Source organism: Choloepus didactylus, chromosome 8 (genome assembly GCF_015220235.1).
Source record: "Choloepus didactylus isolate mChoDid1 chromosome 8, mChoDid1.pri, whole genome shotgun sequence".
Lineage (NCBI taxonomy): Eukaryota > Metazoa > Chordata > Mammalia > Pilosa > Megalonychidae > Choloepus > Choloepus didactylus.
This window is the reverse complement of record NC_051314.1, coordinates 105,223,884-105,242,909: the sequence shown is the minus strand read 5'-3', so window position 1 is coordinate 105,242,909 and position 19,026 is coordinate 105,223,884. Positions and strand designations below refer to the sequence as shown.

Genomic DNA, 19,026 nt, shown 5'->3' with positions numbered 1-19,026 from the left:
TATTTAATTGTTTTTAACTTTATAAAATGCCTTGCTGCATGTAATTTATTGCATTATTTAATTTAATAATATAGTTCTTAGATTCATCATATCTTGATATGTTGCTGTAGTTTGTTTTGACCGCTGTATGTAATTTTATTATATAAATATGCCAATTTATTCATCTCTTCTTATGCTGATAGGCATTTGGGTTGTTTCCACCTTTTTGTTCTTGTGAAGAGTTTCTTCTATGAACATTTGTATATAGATCTCTTGGTGTATCTCTAAAAAATTTGCCCTTGTACATATACCTTAGAGTAAAAATTACTGGATTGAAAATGAATGTGATAGTTCAATTTCAGATGACAATGCCAAACATTATTCAAAGTGATTAAACCATATTACTTTCCCACCACCATCGTGTAAGGAATTCTATAAATCCACATTCTGTACAAATTTGTGTCATATTTTTTGCCAGTTAACTGTGTATGATACGGCATTACATTGTTGTCTTAAATTCCCTGATTATTAATGATATTAAACATCTCATTATATTTTTATTGGCCAAAGGTTTTCATCTTCTTTTAAATATCTGTTCATGTCCTCCCTTGACCCTTTTTATTGATTTGTAGGAATTCTTTATAATTTTTATGCAAATATTTTGTTTATTTTACATATTGAGAATACTTTCTCCTTTTAGAATCTTATTTTAAAAAACCTTTTCTTCCACCAGGAATAAAGATATTAAACTATGTATTTTTTTCCTACAAAGTTTTAAATACATAAGCCTTCAAGAATTGATTTCTGTTTGTGATGCGAGACAAATCGAATTTTATTTTATTTTTATGCAGATAATCATTTTATTCTAGTTCCATTTATCAAGCAGTCCTTTTTCTTCTCATCTGTCATGACATTTCTCTTGTACATCAAACTTCTATACATGCATGGATATGTTTCCAAGTTCTCTATTTAATTAGTCAGTTTTTCTCTTTCTGTACTATATTAATTTCCTGTAGCTACTGTAACAAGTTACTACAAACTTAGTGGCTTAAAACATCACAAATTTACTTTTTTATAGTTCTGAAGGCCAGAAGTCTAAAAATCAGTCTTATGTTCTAAAATCAAGGTATTGGTGGTGTTGGTTCCTTCTGGAGGATCCAGAAAGAATCCATTCCTATCCCTTTCAGCTTCTGGAGGCTCCCTTAGCATTCCCTGATGGCCACATCACTCCAGTCTCTGCTTCCATCTTCACACCGTCTTCTACCTCTGACTCTGACCCCTCCTGTACCCTCGTATAAGAACTGTTGTGATTACATCAGACCTACTTGGATAATCCAGGATAATCTCCTCATCTCAAGATCCTTCACTCAATCATGACTGTACAGTACCTTTGCCATATAAATTAACATTTGCAGGTTCCGGAGATGAGGATGCAGACATATTTGTGGGACTGTTATTCGTCCTACCACATGCACCGATACCACTCAGTTCTAATTAAGATAGCTTTAAAAAAAAGTAGGGCAAATGTCTCCTCCCTGTTCTGCTTTCTCAGAAGTGCCCTGCTATTCTTGAACTTTTCCTCTTCTATATACATTTTGTCACCATCTTATCAAGTGTCATGAAAATTGCTGTTGGGATTTTGATTGGGATCCACTTTACAGATGAATTTGGGAGGAAGTTTACAATATTGTTTTCCTATTTATGAAAATAGTTTGTTTTCTCATTTATTCAGGTTGTCTTAGTTGTCTGTCATTCTGGATTTGTCTGATTGTTTCCTCATTGTTGAACTTGATATTTTACCCCTGTATTTTCTGTTTGTTTCAAGGTAGATCTAAAGGCTTACTTCACTTTAGCTGTTTTTGTAGATGATGCCATACTCTAGTTATTTTGATTATAATGAGTCAAATTTGTCCCTACTAATAACAAACAAATATAATTATAACTTTATTCTTAGGGCAGGTTACTTTATACACTTGTTTCTTTTGTTTCAGTTTGTTTCTTTTGTTGCTGTTTTAGGGTATTCTTTTCTTGACCATGTCTCCAAGTGTTATAGCCCACTGTAGTCCCTAATAGAATGTGTTATACATGGTAATCATGAAGTCCAAAGTAATGAAATTTAACGGATTAGTTTGTGAGTTCTGACCTGCTCCTTGGTCCGGACAGTGTGTACTCTTATGTATGCATACCGCCTCACAAACCAACAATCCTAGAGGATTATGAGGTTTTATCTGACTGGACTGCAAATATATATTCCAAAATTCAGAAGATTACCGAATTCCCCAGCGATACTCTGTTATTCCTAATCTGAATGATAGCTTTCCAGTTTTCCACACCCAGAGTCCATTCATTCAGCCAAGATTTATTAAGCACCTACTATATATATCAGCAACTTATGTGCACCGGTGATGTATCAGTGAACAAAACAGATACTAAAAACAAAAAAGCCCTGCCCTCATGAAGCACACATTCTAGTAAAAAGAAGACAGACTGTAAATACAATGAGTAAATATGTAGTAATATTGCAAGGGTGGTAAGTAGTAAGGGAGGAAATGGAGCAGGATAAGGGGTTCAGGAGTTTGCAGGGAGAACTAACATATTCAAAGGCCAAAAATCTGTCTTAATACATTAAAAATAGTTAAATATTGTTGGTCTTGTTTAGTGGTATTCCAAATTGAGCTCAACTGATGCCACTTTGCTACATGATAAGTACAAAACCTTAAGCATAAGTATTCATAAAATTTTATAGCGATTTAATATTGCCATGATATTTTTATTATGTTAAAGTATTGGTCTCTAACAAACTGTAATATTTTTTTAAACTGGTTCTTCACCATTTTGAAAAACATGTCTAGGTTGTCTCATACCTCCATATAACAGCTCATTGAACAGAACAGAATAGAAATAAAGAATAACTGCTTGTCATACTTGAAAAAAATGTTTATACTCTACGCAAAATATATCTGCTAACACAGATGAGTATTTGTGCTTCTAATTTGGTGAGGTGGTGAGAGTGTTTTTTTATTATGGTTATTACTTTGTTTTATTAGCATTCCCAGTGTTTATAGCTGAGCTCTAACACATGTCCCTTTGATATATAGATAGATAGATAGATAGATAGATAGATAGATAGATAGATAGATATAGATATAAACACGTGTCCCTTTGATATAGATAGATATAGATATAAACACATATCCCTTTGTTTATATAGATAGGTAGGTAGATAGATATAGATATAGATAAACACATGTCCCTATAATAGTTTGTTTAACATAATAAAAATATGGCAATATTAAATCACTATAAAATTTTATGAATACTTACGCTTATATATATATATCAGTGCCTAGAGTTCATTTCAGTGCTACTTTTAAAATGAAAGAGAAGACAAGCCACTTAATTATATGAAATTGAGGGATTGTGCCCTCCTGAGCATAACTGTTTGAATTCTCAATGTTCATGTTTTGGGTTTTCCATCATGAAGGGTGGTTATTAAATGGTGCCCCTCCCTTTTGGACTGAGCACTGGCTGATTGTACAAGTATGCATTTTTGAAAACTACCTAGGTTTAGAGCCTAGCTTGGTAATTCCTGCCCCCTCTCCCCCCAACCCAATCCTCCTACCACTCCATTCCCCAGTTTCTGAATGACTAAACCAGTGCTCTGGGCATTTTCATGCTGTAATTTTCCCACATAAAATGGTGGTGCTATTTGACATCTTCTGAAGTAAGCAAAATTCTGGGAAATCCTTAGATGAAAATACTATAAAATCAAAGTAACATTTCACAACAATTACGTGGCATTTTACTAGAGTAAAAGCACAGTACAGAACTGATCCAAGAAGCTGTTTACAAGAAATATAAAAATGTTCGTGAAAATAAAGCAGTAGGCGAGGTCTGGCTGCTTGGAAATGGAAGGCATAGGTTTCCTTTATTTACCAGGTCAATATCTACAAAGTAGCACATACCCTTTATTTCCCAGGTCAACATCTACAAAGTAGCAGGAGCCTTATTTAGGCATGTTGGGAGAATTTATATGGGTGCTTAGCCTGCTATCTGGAATGAATGAACGAATGTTGAAAATCTCATAATCTTGACTTTTCCTATAAATGACCAAATTTTTTGCAAGGCTAATGTCAATATACTTTTTTTTTAAAAGTAGTTTTCTTGAGATATACATCATAAAATCCATCCAAAGTATACAATCAGTGGCTCACAGTATTATATAGTTGAGCACTCATTGCCACAGTCAATTTTCGAACATTTTCATTACTCTAAAATAAAAATAATATTTAAAAAAATAAAAAAAGAAATAAAAGAGAACTCCCAAACCATCCCATTTATTATTTATATATTTTTTGTCATTATTTTATTACTCATCTACCCATACACTGTTTAAAAGGATTGTCATTTACCAGGTTTTCACTATCACATGGTCACACAATAAAAGCTATATAATTATACAGTTATCATCAAGAATCAAGTCTACTGGATTACCATGCAGTAGATCCAGGTATTTCTTTCTAGCTATTCTAATTCACTAGAAACTAAAAAGGAGTATCTATATAAAAGAATAACCTCCAGTTTGACCTCTTGACTCTATTTGAGATCTCTCAGCCACTGAAACTTTATTTCATTTCCTTTCCCCCTTTTAGTCAAGGTGGCATTCTTAATCCCACAATGCAGGGCCAGTCTCAGCCCTGGGAGACCTGTCCCTTGTTGCCAGGGAGATTTATACCCCTGGGAGTCATGTCCCATGTCAGGGGAGGGCAGTGAGTTTACCTAATGAGTTGGCTGAGAGAGAGAGAGAGGCCACATCTGAGCAACAAAAGAGGTTCTCTGGGGGTGACTCTTAGACATAATTATTAGTAGGCTTAAGTTTTCTTTGTCATTCAGGAATAAGTTTTGTAAGTGCGAGCCCCAAGATCAGGGGCTTGACTTATTAAATTGGGAGTCCCTAATGCTTGTGGGAATATCAGAATTCCCCAGGTGAGGAAGTTTAATATTTCCACATTTTCCCCCAGTCCTTCAAGGGGACTTTGCAAATACTTTGTTATTTTATGCCCTAGGTACTCTGGGGTGCATCAGGTATCACATTAACCTTTACAAAATAACAAGATCTCATTCCCCATTCCAGGTTCCTTGCAACCATGTTGTTTAAATAAACTGACCATACAGGTTATATTAGAAAGCATGCTACAGAGAATATAAATTTTGTACCAAATAAACATCTCTTAAATAACAGTCAAAACCCAGAAATAGATGTGACTGTGTAAGAGTTTACAATCTATGAACCTTTACAACAAGCCTCATTGAACACTCCGTACTCCTCTATTGTCGATTGCCCAATCTCTGTCCACATTCTATCCCCTAGTATTTATGCTTTCAAATTCATTTCTTAGCTTTTGCTCATTTTGTGTTAGTGAGGCCCTATAATATTTTTTCTTTTGTTTTGGCTTGTTTCACTCAACATAATGTTCTCAAGATTCATTCACCTAGTTGCATGCCTCACAACTTCATTCCTTCTTGCAGCCATTCAATATTCTGTTGTTCATATATGCCACAGTTCACCCTTTCGCTCACCTGTCGATGTACCCTTAGGCCACCTCCATTCATTGCAAATCATGAATACTGCTGCCATAAGCATCAGTGTGTAAATGTCTATTTGTGACCCTGCTTTCAATTCTTCCAGGCATATACCAAATAACTGATTTTCAGGATCATATGGCAACCCTATACTTAGCCTCCTATGGAACCACATACTGCCCTCCAGGGGGGCTGCACCATTTTCTACTTCCCTACTGACGGTGAATAGTTATATCTCTTTCTCCATATCTTCTTCAGAGAGTTGTATCTTTCTGCTTATTTTTTAAACAGTTTTATTCACACACCATGCAATCCATCCTGAGTGAACAATCAGTAGCTCCCAGTATAATCACATAATTATGCTTTTACCAACACAATCTATATGAGAACATTTCCATTTCTTCTGCAAAAAAAAGAATAGGAAGAACAAAAAGAAAAAAGATAAAACAATAAAGAACAAAAAATAAAATATATTAAATAGGGAAAACAACAACAAAAAGAATCCCATACACCTTCTTTATATCCCCCTCTGTTGTCATTAACTTTAGTTTATTGCCTTTGTTACAATTAATGGAAGAATATTGCAATGTTGTTGTTAACTATAGACCCTAGTTTTCATTGTTTGTATTTTTCCCATATACCATCCCATTTTCAACACCTTGCAATGTTGATATTCACTTGTTCTCCGTCATGTAAAAACTTTCTTATATTTCTACATTTAATCACCATCATTGTCCTCTCTAGTTTTTGCTAAGTTATACAGTCCCAGTTTTATCCTCTGTCTTTCCTTCTAGTGTCATACATGCCCCTAGCCTTCCTCTTTCAGTCATACTCACACTCAGCTTTGTTCATTATACTTACAATATTGTGCTATCATTACATAATATTGTGCTATCCATTTCTGGATCTTTACAATCAATGCTGTTGAACATTCTATACTCCTTCAGCATCAAATGCCCAATTTCTACCCTCTTTCTGCCTCCTAATAACCTGTGTTCTTAAGTTGAACTTTCAGAGTTTGCTTATTATTGTTAGTTCATATTAATAAGACTAGACAGTATTTGTCCTTTTGTTTCTGGCTAATTTCACTCAACATAATGTCCTCAAGGTTCACCCACATTGTTATATGTGTCATGACTTTATTTTGTCTTACAGCTGCGTAATATTCCATTGTATGTATATACCATAGTTTGTTTATCCACTCATCTGCTGATGGACTTTTGTACTATTTGCATTGCCTGGCAACTGTGAATAATGCCACTAGAAACATCGGTTTACGAATGTCTGTTTGTATCCTAGCCTTCAATTCCTGAGTGTATATCTAGTAATGGGATTGCTGGATCATATGGTAATTCTATACTTAGCTTCCTAAGGAATCACCAAGCTGCCTTCCAGAGCTGTTGCACCATTCTGCATTCTCACTAACAGTGAATAAGTGTACCTCTTTCTCCACATTCTCTCCAACACTTGTAGTTTCCTGATTTTTTTTAAAAAATAATGTCAATATACTTTTAAACAGGTTAAAACAATAACAAAAAAGAATAGATTCTGACACAATTTCAGCATGAACCTAGTCTTTTAATACTTCATTTCCACAGTTAGAATCCACTGAAACATGGAGGCTTACTGTTTCCAAATATTTGCCCAGATGGGATCAGATAAACAGAAATTCAGTGTTGTAGTGGAAATCAGACAGATCTAGGTTAAAAGTTGGACTTAGCTCTATTTATTTGCTGTGTGTCCATGCAAAACCCACAAAAGTCTTTGATCCTCACTTTTTAAATGGAAATGTATACACCCATTTTATAGAATTATTGTCATGATTAAGGATTATGGATAATTTCTAAATGTATAGGGAGCACTGTAGGCCTTCAATACATGGTAGCTATTGTTCCATTATTACATGCCATTGGGTTTTCTGTGTGTGTGTGTGTGTGTGTGTGTGTGTGTGTGTGTGTTTTAGTATGTATGTTAGTGAAACGGTTTTCTTAGCCAGGGCTTATGGTAAAACCTAATACAAGGTTTGGGGGGTGGGGTGGACAGAGAGGGAGTTAAGAGAGCAGAGATCAGGTGGAGTTGGTGCAAGGGATGAGGTTTTGTCTACCCGTATTCCCTCCTGGCCCTCAACAAGTTTCCATAGTCAATCCCCAAGCCCATTCATAGAGTCCTAGAATTCTTCCAAGTACAGCATGAGAACTATTCTACTGAATTTTAAACAGCCAGTGCAAGAACTGAATCTTAATTGCTTTATTAACTGATACAGGCAAAGCACATGGTCTTGCAGTACAGTAGATGCTAATTCAGCTCAAGAATTTGAATTCTCCCTCCATATATGACTGTAAGTGGAGTTATAGTTTGAAGTTGAATTTGCAAGCCTGCTAGCAAGTGTGTATCATATAAAGGATGTAATGATAACATCATTATTTTTTCAGATCTAAGTTGGGATTTCCAATTGAAAAAATAAGAAAATGATGAGTGATGCAAGTGACATGTTGGCTGCAGCGTTGGAACAGATGGATGGTATTATAGCAGGTAATCTGTACCCTCTAAAAGCTGGAATCATCACTTCTACTCTGCTCTCTTGGCTTTTTCATTGCAACTTTCTTACTACCTTTCCATCTTTTTTCTTAAATTCATGTATTGGCTTTTCCCCATGACTTTGGATTCTCCATGGTTTCATCTTTGTCCCTCTTCTGCATTTCCAACCAGAATTATTCTCAAACTTTACTTTAAAATGCCAAAAATTCCTATGCCATGCTAGGCTTCTGATGAAGGATAAAGAATCTATATCTTAGGTGATTCTGGTGCAGGTGATCTGTGGATCACGTTTTTTGAGGACACTGCTCTATCCAGTATCCACAAGTGTTCTTATCTGCTCCCTTGAATTCAGCTATCCCTTTTCTCCAAGGAGTCTCACATCTGTATCTTTGACTTTCCCAATGCTTTGCTAAGATTCAGGTCCCTGTCTCTAATTGTTAACCAGATATCTCTGCTGAAACAATGTGTTAGAATTGCTTCACTGTCATCATTTAAAACTTTGAGCACGTTTTCTCTCCTCAGTAGCCCCTCTAGTGGTCTTTATCTTGGCTAATTTCATAATCCTCCATCCACAGTTTCCTAAACCAGAAATTTAAGTCATTCTAAACCTGTGTCTCTCATGTTCCCATTTAATTAATCAAGTTCTATTAATTCTACCTCCTTCCAAACTCTTCTACCTTCCCTTAGCTTTTTTAGAATCTGCTCTGTCTGTGCTAACATTGTCTTGGTTTGTTCAAGACATCCTCCTGTTTGCCACCCCAACGCTCTTGTTTTCTCTCTCTAGTCCATCTTTTCCAAGACCATTAGAATTTCCTTTCTAAAACAGGTCTGATTGTATTACTCCCTTGTTAAGAATCTGAGCAATTCTCAATTGTGAACACAGAGCAGAATCAGTAGACCATCACATCCTTGTTTTTGCATCATGGTCGAGGGGAATAACTAGTAGGTAAACCCCTTGCTTTCCCCTGTTCAGTCTCCCAGGAGTGATGGCTACCTAAGGTTGTGTGTTACATGACAGTATTTTGCCTCAAGAGAAGTACTTTTATATATCTAGGAACACATTACAATGAGGAAAGGGTTGAATGGGCTATTAGTTTGTCACTCCCCTGATTATCAGGAGCAGGGTATAGTTGAGCTCTTCAGCTCCTGAATTCTAGTTTCCTGACCCCAATTAGTTATATTTTCTGGTCATAAATTTTACTCAGTTGTGGTTATTCTGAGACACTGAAGGTGTTGTCCTATTCAGAAGTTTTTCCTAAGGGAAATTGCATGTCATAATTTGGCTTCTTCTATTATATTTACATGTCCTGGAGACCCGACCTCCTTTGTAGATTAGACCACACCTTGAATACTGTATGCAGTTCTTGGAATATCATTTTCAAAGGTTTATTAAGCTAAAACTTATTTAGAGTTGGTGAACATGATGGTGAAGAATGTAAGAACCACACGTGGTAAAGAATATTTGAAGGAACTGGTTAAGTTTAATCTAGAAAAATATGTCCTTGCTTGGGGCACAGTATATGTTTTCAAATAGTTGAAGTACTGCTATGTGGAAAAGAGATTGGACTTATTCTGTCATGATTTCAGAAAATATAACTAGAACCAATTCTAGGCTCTAGAATTATAACCTTGCACTCTTAGCAAAACTCTAGTTGAGTTTCTAGTTTCTGGAACATTATTTGAAGTATTTACATTTAATCTATTCCACTAGAGTAAGCTGGGCTTTGGAATTAACTTTTCTAGTTATCGAGGTAATAAAGATTCCTCACCTGAAACTAAATAAATCAGAAGCTGTGTGGGTAGGACTTTGGTTTGTATGCTTTTAAATTAACATCAGTAATTCTCCAACTAAGTAAGAGGGGGAAGAGAAATGATTGTAAATGTTTGAGAAGTTTTTCTAAATACACATCTCTCCCCTATGCCCACCTTGTTTTGGGAAGGGGACTAAGAATGGACGGGGATCATGGACAGATGGATTTTTAATAATCTCTTCAAGTGATCCTAATTCTTAGGAACTAGGGGACCAGGACATTCTGTCTAGTTTTTAATGCTGTCTAGTTCCCCCACTTCCCCCTACATACTCTCCTCAATTTTTGTATTTCTGGATTCTCATTTCAGCCTTACAGGATGGCTGAGATGATTGATTCAGACATTATGTGAAGCATTTAGCACTGTGCATAGCACAGCACAGTTGCCATTATTATTATTTGGCAAATTTTGGGCCCAGTCATTTTGTTCTAGTATTAGGAAGGATCAGTGGAATGAACTAACTGAAAGAGAACTCTCTCCATTGTTGGAATTGACCAAGCCAGATGGCCAACTGGAGAGAACTTATAGACTTCTTTGGAGGTCTTATCCATTGGAAGAACTTATGACTTTCTTGACTCAGACTTATGAGGTGATTGCCTAAATAACAAAGTTATTGACATCGCAGTATAAAAGTAGTATGAATATTTTACAGACCAGGAAAAAAAACAACAGAAAAGATGAAAGGTATATATGATTGCTTTGTGAAGGGGATGTGGGTCAGTTGTGTGAATTTAAGTAGTAAAATGCATTATCTCATATGTAACAGTGAGCAAAAATGGTTGTGCAGTTATTTTTTTTAATTCAATTCTATTGTGATATATTCACACACTATACAATCACCCATAGTGTACAGTTGTACACAGTACTGTTATATAGTTGTGTATTCATCACCACAATCAGCTTTTGACCATTTTCATTACCACAACAACCAAAAGAAGTATAAGAATAAAAATTAAAGTAAAAACGGACACCCAAAACATCCCATCCTCTCCATCCCCTTCTATTATTCATTTAATTTTTGTCTCCATTTTTCTACTCATCTCTCCATACACTGGATAAAGGGAGCGTGAGCCACAAGGTTTTCACAATCACGTGGTCACACTGTGTGAGCTGTATAGTTATACAATTGTCTTCAAGAATCAAGGCTACTGGGTTGCAGTTCAACAGTTTCAAGTATTTCCTTCTAGCTATTCTGATACACTAAAAACTAAAGAGGGATATCTATATAACTCGTAGGAATAACCTCCAGAATGTCCTCTCAACTCTATTTGAAATCTCTCAGCCACTGAAACTTTATTTTGTTTCATTTCTCTTCCCCCTTTTGGTCAAGAAGGCCTTATCAATCCTATGATGCCAGATCCAAATTCATCACCGGGAATCATGTCCCACATTGCCAGGGAGATTTATACCCCTGGGAGTCTTGTCCCACGTAGGGGGGAGGGCAGTGAGTTTACCTGCAGAGTTGGCTTAGGCCACATCTGAACAACAAAAGAGGTTCTCTAGGGGTGACTCTTAGGCACAATTGTAATTAGGCTTAGCCTCTCCTTTGCAGTAACAAGCTTCATAAGGACAAGCCTCAAGATCGAGGGTTCGACATTCTAAATTAGTAGCCCTCAATGTTTGCTAGAATATAAGGAATTCCTCAGGTAGGGAAGTTTAATATTTCCACATTTTCCCCCAGTCCTTCAAGGGGGCTTTGCAAATACTTTTTTTTTCTCTGCCCAAATTATGCTGGATTGTATTGGGGCTATACAGCTATTTTTAAAAGCTGACATTAGCAAGCATTTAATGGTAGCCTGCAAAGAAAATCGTGGGGGACCATGTTTACATATGCATGCTCATACTTACCTATACAAATGTGCACATGTAACTCAGTAACTTTTTCAGAGATTAAATTCAGGTAATTTAGCTGGGAGCTGGGCTTCTTACCTTTGTAATTATGCTGTGCAATTTCTATCTGGATGTGTAGCTTCTTTTCAGAGAATTTAAAGACTGTGATCCTTAAAATCTGTATTTTCTGGAATGCATGGCTCCACCCAAAATGACCTGCTTCCTTATCACTGGTTTCCAGGGAGGGGCCAGCCCACCTCATTCCATACTCTTTTTTTGTTTACTACACCACACAATTGGCCTCCCTGTTAGGTATCGTGCCATTCATATTTGCCCTCAATTGTATGTTTTTAATTTTTTCACCAAGTAGCTATGACTTGAAGAGATTTACATGATTGAATTCATGTAACATGACTTTCTTGTTGTCGTTCCTTGTTTTGATTGTTCCTCCCTGTGACTAGATTTGATTGCCACCCTCAGCTTTAGTATTTTGGTATTTTGTTCTCTGTGATTTTTTTTTTTAATGCAGTTTTATTGAGATATATCCACACACCATACAAACTATCTGAAGTGTACAGTCACTGGCTCACAGTCTCTGTGATTCTTTTAACCTAGGTTCTAAGGCCCTGGAGTATTCTAATGGGATTTTTGATTGCCAGTCTCCCACTTCCCCATTCATGGGAAGCTTTCGAGCTCTGCACCTTGTGGAAGATCTGCGTGGATTGTTAGAGATGATGGAAACAGAGGAGAAAGAAGGCTTGAGATGCCAGATCCCAGATTCAACAGCAGAAACACTGATTGAATGGCTGCAGAGTCAAATGGTAAATGTCTTCATGTTAAAATCTGTGCTGTGAATCTTTTGTTGCCTATTCTAAAATTGAGAGCATAGAGTAGCTGATTAGAACAAGAAAAAAACATATAACAACAGGTTTGCTTTAATTTTATCCCTTAAGAGATTCCAATTTCCTTTTCTTTTTTACTGAAATTTTAAAACATAAAAGCTTTTAAATGACTTTTTTTTAGAATTGTGCTTCCATGTTTTTTATTTTGTTAGTGTATATATAACACAAAATTTCCCATTTTAACCATTTTTAAGTATACAATTCAATGACATTAATTACATTTACAAAGTGGTGCAACCATCATACCATCCATTACCAAAGTTTCCTGCTTATATCTCTCATCATAATGTTTTTAAGGTTCATCCATATTGTAGCACATAACAGAATTTCATTCCTTTTTACAACTGAATAATGTTCCAGTGTGTGTGTGTGTTTATTTATCCATTTATCTGCTGATGGACATGGGTTGTTTCCATGTATTTTTTTTAACAGAGTTTTACTGAGATATATTCACTTGCCCTACAATCATCCACAGTATGCAGTCAACTATTCACAGTACCATCATATCCAATTTCCTTTTGACTCTAAGGATAATTTTTCTTAAAGTGCTATTAGTATACATTTTATGAATGTTAGCAGGTCACCTGATTCTGCCCATAAAAATGGAATAGCTTTTGGGTTGTGCTAGAATGACCTAAAATGGCTTAAAACAAATAGTTCTGTAGGGGAAAGAGCCCTGTACATAATAGAAGCTTTCTCAATAACACTGGGAAGTTTACTTTAAGGGCCCCATGGCAATTCTAAACGGGCAGTGTAATGAATAGATCCTTCAAAAAGCAAGAGGTTTATAGCAGTGTTTGATATGAAACGCCATCTAGTGGTTTGTGGCAGTCATTCTGATTCTGGTGCGCTCGTTAATTTATGGAGTTGGGAGTTGGGCTTTAAATGGTGTTCTTATCACTGAACAACAAGGCGTCTTTCTAAGGCATCCTTAGAAATTTATGACGTGGCCGAGCTGCCCTTTCTCTGAACAGAACGGTAAATGCCATGGTTTTAATATGTGTTAAACACAGAAAATCTAAAGACTGTCACAAAAACATATTCAAAGGAGTAAAAAAGGTGGTATTTTGTAAGCATTTAAATGTTACTTGATTTCAGTAAGATATATTAATATGCTTATGAATTAATTGTGTTTATTATAAATGCAAATGAAAATTGTATGAAAGAATCAGGATCTATTTTTGGATCTGTGGCAGAAATGGAAACTGTTTGCTTTGGGAACATTAAAATTAGTAGGTTCTACAGCTAAAGTTGTTTCATGTGTTTCATGAATACTGATGTTCCCAACCAGTCCTAAGTTGAATGTTTGTATATTCCCACCAATTTACCTCTCCGATTCTGAATGCAAATAGTACAATTCATCTTTTAGTGGTAGTACCGGTATATAACCTTGATGATTGAAGATATTTTACTTTTCAATACATGGTACCCCTTTATTATACTTTGTGTTTGCTCTGCAAGTTTCTCCTCTAGATTTAAGTGTCCACATTTGTTGGTGTCTTTGGGGATTGTCTCATGCTCTGAAATTAGGTTTTCTAGCATTCTTCCCTTGCCTCTACTTCCTATCTTACCACTTCTTTACTCCATGTTTTTTTTGACCATTCAATTTGTACTGGCAAACGGATTTACTGTTGGTTTAGGAACATCCTTCTAGCCCACAACCAGAGGCCACCAATGGCAGCCATAGCTTTTAGTGCTAACTGGTTGAATTTTTTTTGACGTGTGTCCAAGACATTCCCATTAACATGTGTTCAGTCTATTCCATAAAAGTATTTCTGGAAAAGATAAAAAGTTACGATGATGATACCTGAACATAAATAAGTTAGATCATGTCATTCCTTTTTCAGAGGCCATCAGTGGCTTCCCATCTCATTCAGAATAAAAGCCAGAGTACTACCATGAATGACAATGCCTTTTAGGATTTGTTCCCCCATTATCTTTCTGACCTCATCTATCATTACACCTCCCATCTTTCACTCTACTTTAGACATAGTCGCTTCCTTACTGATTCTCAAACATGTTGGGAAAACTGGCCTCAGGGCCTTTGCACTGGCTGTTCCCTCTGCCTGGACTAGCTCTTTCTCTGGATATCTCTATGGCTAGCTCCCTCACATTCTTCTAGTATGTGAGTTAGTACTCTCGTACTCAAAAGTTGTGTTTTTAGTGACTTTCCCTGACTACGCTAGCTAAAATTTCCACATTCATTCTTTGTATTACCATCTCCCTGCTTTACTTTTTTCTTACTACTTAACCACTTTCTTACATACTATGTATTTGTTTTATTTATATCATTTGTTTTCTGTCACTCCACCTGGAATGTAAACATCACAAATAGGAATTTTTGCCTTTATTGAAAAAAAAAGTCCCCAGTGTAACCCTGTGCCTAGAAAAATACCTGGCATTTAGTATGGGATCAATAATTATATTCATAATAAATGATATCCCATGAATGATAAAGGGAAGCACATTCAAATGAAGTGAAGTTTTTTGTTGCATTAAATTTATCCCTCAGATAGATGAAGGCTTACTGGTTTCTGTTTTTGGTTGTTCCCTATTTTAATATTTAACATTTTAAAATTAAGTATCCACAAAATGACAAATACTGTACAAAACTTATGAAGATTCAGTTTTCATCCTAAGAATAACAGTCACCACCACAACAAAACTAGATGTCAATCCATAGAGGTGATTCTTTCTGATACCAAATTTTTGTTAAACTTGTTTTACATCTAACCATTCCCCCATCTCAACTCCTACATTTACAAATTGTATGTGTATTTTCCAAGCACACAAAGAATGGAAGAAGAAAGATGGCGAAGGGCAACCAAAGCAGGAAGAGGAGAGCAGAAACGGCTGTTTGGAGTAATAGATGTATAGGTGTGAAATGAATAGTCACAGCATATTTGCCATATTAGGCTCTATCTTTAGAACCAAAAGGAAACTTGAGCCAGCATTGAAGGTCAAATGAGTAGAGAGTCTTATGCTTTATAACTTAATGATTTGCTGATAAAACTGAATTTCTTCTCTTAATATTTTAGAAATTGTGATATGTTTTATGATCTTACAAGTGAGATGAGTGCACAATTAAGCTGGGATTTTTCTTCTTTAAAATAAATAATAGTGTGACAAAAATGGATGACATCTTAGAATTGAAGAAACATAGAATCTTGGCAAATATCCCCATTATATTGTACATGGGGAAATTGCCAAAATAATAAATACAGGAGGTCTGGTGTAGAAAAGCAGAGGAATGATAAAGAAGACAGGGTTGTATTTTGGAGAATACAAATGCAGACTCTGGAGACCCTGGATTTTGATGTTGGTCCTAACTCTTAGAAGCTGATGTGATTTTGAGAAAGTCTCATAAGCTTTCTATCTCAGTTTCCTCATCTATAAAATGGCGATGATGGTCACACAGGATTGTGACCCTCAGTTTAGTATGTTAGGTGCTTACCAAAGAGCATGGTGGATAGCTATTCCAAAAGGTAATACTGAGGTGTCGATTGTGGGAAAATTTTGAACGGGTTCCCTTTGAAATGAGGGAAAGAGAGGGTCGGTGCAGTTATAAGAGGTGTTAGGTTACAAATTACTCACCATAGTTTACTTCTTACAACAAAAGAGTTCAGAGACATCGCAGACTGTGGAGAAGCTTCCGTAATATTTTAGAAAAACTTGTTGATAGCAGTTATATAATTGGTTTCATTCATGTTTAATGATAGCAGGCTCGAGTCTGTGTACTTAAGGTTGATACTGATCTTCTCATAAATGCAACCAGGCACTTGCTGCCAAAGCATTCTATTTATTATTTTGGTCAGCCTGGGGGGGTTCACTAGTGTCCTGTGGGATGTACATTATTCCTACACTACTAATTTCTGTTGCCTCCTTATTCGTTTCATTTTGTCAGAAGCTAGGTAGGAGAAGAGAACATGGTAATGTTAGTAGCCTATTACATTAAAGGGACAGTCAATCTATAAGAATGGCTTTGTTTTAATAGTGTAGCTATAGCTTATAGCTTAGCTTATAACTAAAAATGAGCAAGTTTCTTTTAAGATTCTGAAGTGTTTCTCCTGTGGTAAAAAGCAAAAATATTGAATATATCATGTTTGTTCAGTTACTAAGGCAGAATTCTGTGTTTTGATTGTGAAATGTTAACATGTTTTAACACAAATATAAAGGATGGGGAATTATGTGTCTTATCAAGCTCCAAAGTTTAAGAGAGCAAATAGAAAAATATGTCTAGATGTTTGAGCCAAGCAAGTAGTTTTGTTTACTTTAGATCTAACTTGGTGAGTTGTCCTAGAACATTCTTATAATGCTTTTTCCAGTAGATGAAGCTGAGGTTTATGACCTTGATCCACATCTAAGAGGGAATCAGATAATAAAATCCCAGAAATGTCTGATTATTTAGCAATTTTAATTATGAAGCAAACCCAAAGTATCAGACATTACAAAAATACAGCTTTCACCAAAGTGAGTAAAAATAGTAATGGTAATAACTCTAAAGCAGACGTCATAACCTATGAGATAAGTAAAAATGGGGAAATGAGGTATTCTTGGCTGGTTTCTGACCTGTTAAATCAATCTAATGATTTATTTCCATATTTATTTCTACATTAAAAATTAGATAATATTAATTCAAATATACATTAAAAATTTTTTAAAATGTAAATATTTAATTTTTAATTTTAAAAATGTCTGTAAAAATGTGAAATACTCCTAATTTAGAGTTCAGACATGGGGCATGTTCTCTGCAGAGCTGCTGGCTGTTCTCCCCGAGTCCCCGCCTTTCAGCCACAGAGACCATTCCAGTGCCGTCATCCCTGATCCCTGCTGTTCTCTGACTAGCTTCTCTTTTCATGTGTGTCTCCAGGGAATGTTTTTTCAGGCCTTGGCAAACAATGCATATCTTAAGATTGTGTCCCATATGTGACCAAAGTTATCTGAGTTATGCAACACCTCACTGAGACATCCTGGCTAAAATTAAAACAGTTTTCCCCCTTAGGCTTTTGGCAGACTTCCATGAAAAGTTTCCACAGGTACAAGAAAACAAATCACCAAATCAGCAGATTTCCCACTTGAGAGAAGTCGGTGCAGAGTGCTAAATGATAGATGCACTTTTTATGGAACCCAGGCTCCTGAATTTGTCAGGATTGAATTGAAAGAGATTTCTTTGTTCTTTTTTGAGAGCTAGGGAAGAATAAGTGGCAAGAACCACAGGAAGAGTGTTATTTCTTGAATTCACATTATCGTTCCCAAAGTAGAAGAAAAGATACTTTTGCTATATCTGTGTCCTTGAAGAACCTGCCTGTCATTGTTGGTTTTCAATCAAAATTGAATGAATGAATGGACGATGGATGAATGAATGCACATGCTACTAGAATAGGAGCTGGGGCTTAGCTTCTAGAGGTACTGGGACCTCCTTTTCCGTATCCTTATTGTGCCATTTTGAATGTATTATGTCCCCCAAAACACCATTATGTTTGATGCAATCTTGTGTGGGCAGAAGTATTGGTATTGATTAGATTGTAATTCTTTGAGTGTTTCCATGGAGATGCGACCCATCCAACTGTAGGTGATAACTCTGATTAGATAATTTCCATGGAGGTGTGGCCCCACACATTCAGTGTGAGCCTTGATTGGTTTACTAGAGCACTGTATAAGCTTAGACAGAAGGAGTGAGCTTGCTACAGCCAGGAGGGACACTTTGAAGAATGCACAGGAGCTGAGAGAGGAGCTGCAGCCTACAGAGACATTTTGGAGATGGCCTTTGAAATTAGTCTTTTGCTCCTAAGAAGCTAAGAGAGGACAAATGCCCCAAGAGCAACTGAGAGTGACATTTTGAAGAGGAGCTACAGCCTAGAGAGGAATGTCCTGGGAGAAAGCCATTTTGAAATCAGAACTTTGGAGCAGACACCGGCCACATGACTTCCCAGCTAACAGGGGTTTTCTGGATGCCATTGGCCATCCTCCAGTGAAGGTACTGGATTGTTGATGACTTACCTTGGACACTTTATGGGCTTAAGACTGTAACTGTGTAACCAAATAAACCCCCTTTATAAAAGCCAATCCATTTCTGGTGTTTTGCATTCTGGCAGCATTAGCAAACTGGAACAGATTTTGGTACCGAAAGTGGGGTGCTTTTGCTGCTGAGTTTGCAAATACCAAACATGTGAGGAGCTTGATAGAAAAGGCCTAAACCGCTTTGAAGAGACTGTTTGTGGAAATATGGACTCTAAAGATACTTCTGACAAGGCTTTAAACAGAAATGAAGAATGTGTTGTTGCAAACTGGAAGAGAGGCCATCCTTGTTTTAAAGTGGCAGAGAATTTGGCAAAATTGAGTCCTGGTGTCACATGGCAGGAAGAATTTGAAAGCAACAACCTGG

The 19,026-nt window shown here is 36.3% G+C and overlaps 1 protein-coding gene across 5 annotated transcripts in view; it reads left to right on the top strand.

Moving 5' to 3' along the window:
- PPFIBP1 (PPFIA binding protein 1) overlaps positions 1-19,026 on the top strand; it is a 207,306-nt gene that overhangs the window by 135,374 nt on the left and 52,906 nt on the right. For all 5 annotated transcript variants that reach the window (XM_037845742.1, XM_037845740.1, XM_037845741.1 and 2 more), the window contains 2 exons: positions 7,995-8,094; positions 12,355-12,560. In XM_037845742.1, the coding sequence (XP_037701670.1) occupies positions 8,031-8,094; positions 12,355-12,560 (270 nt within the window). In that variant the 5' untranslated portion in view covers positions 7,995-8,030. The remainder of the gene's footprint in view (positions 1-7,994; positions 8,095-12,354; positions 12,561-19,026) is intronic.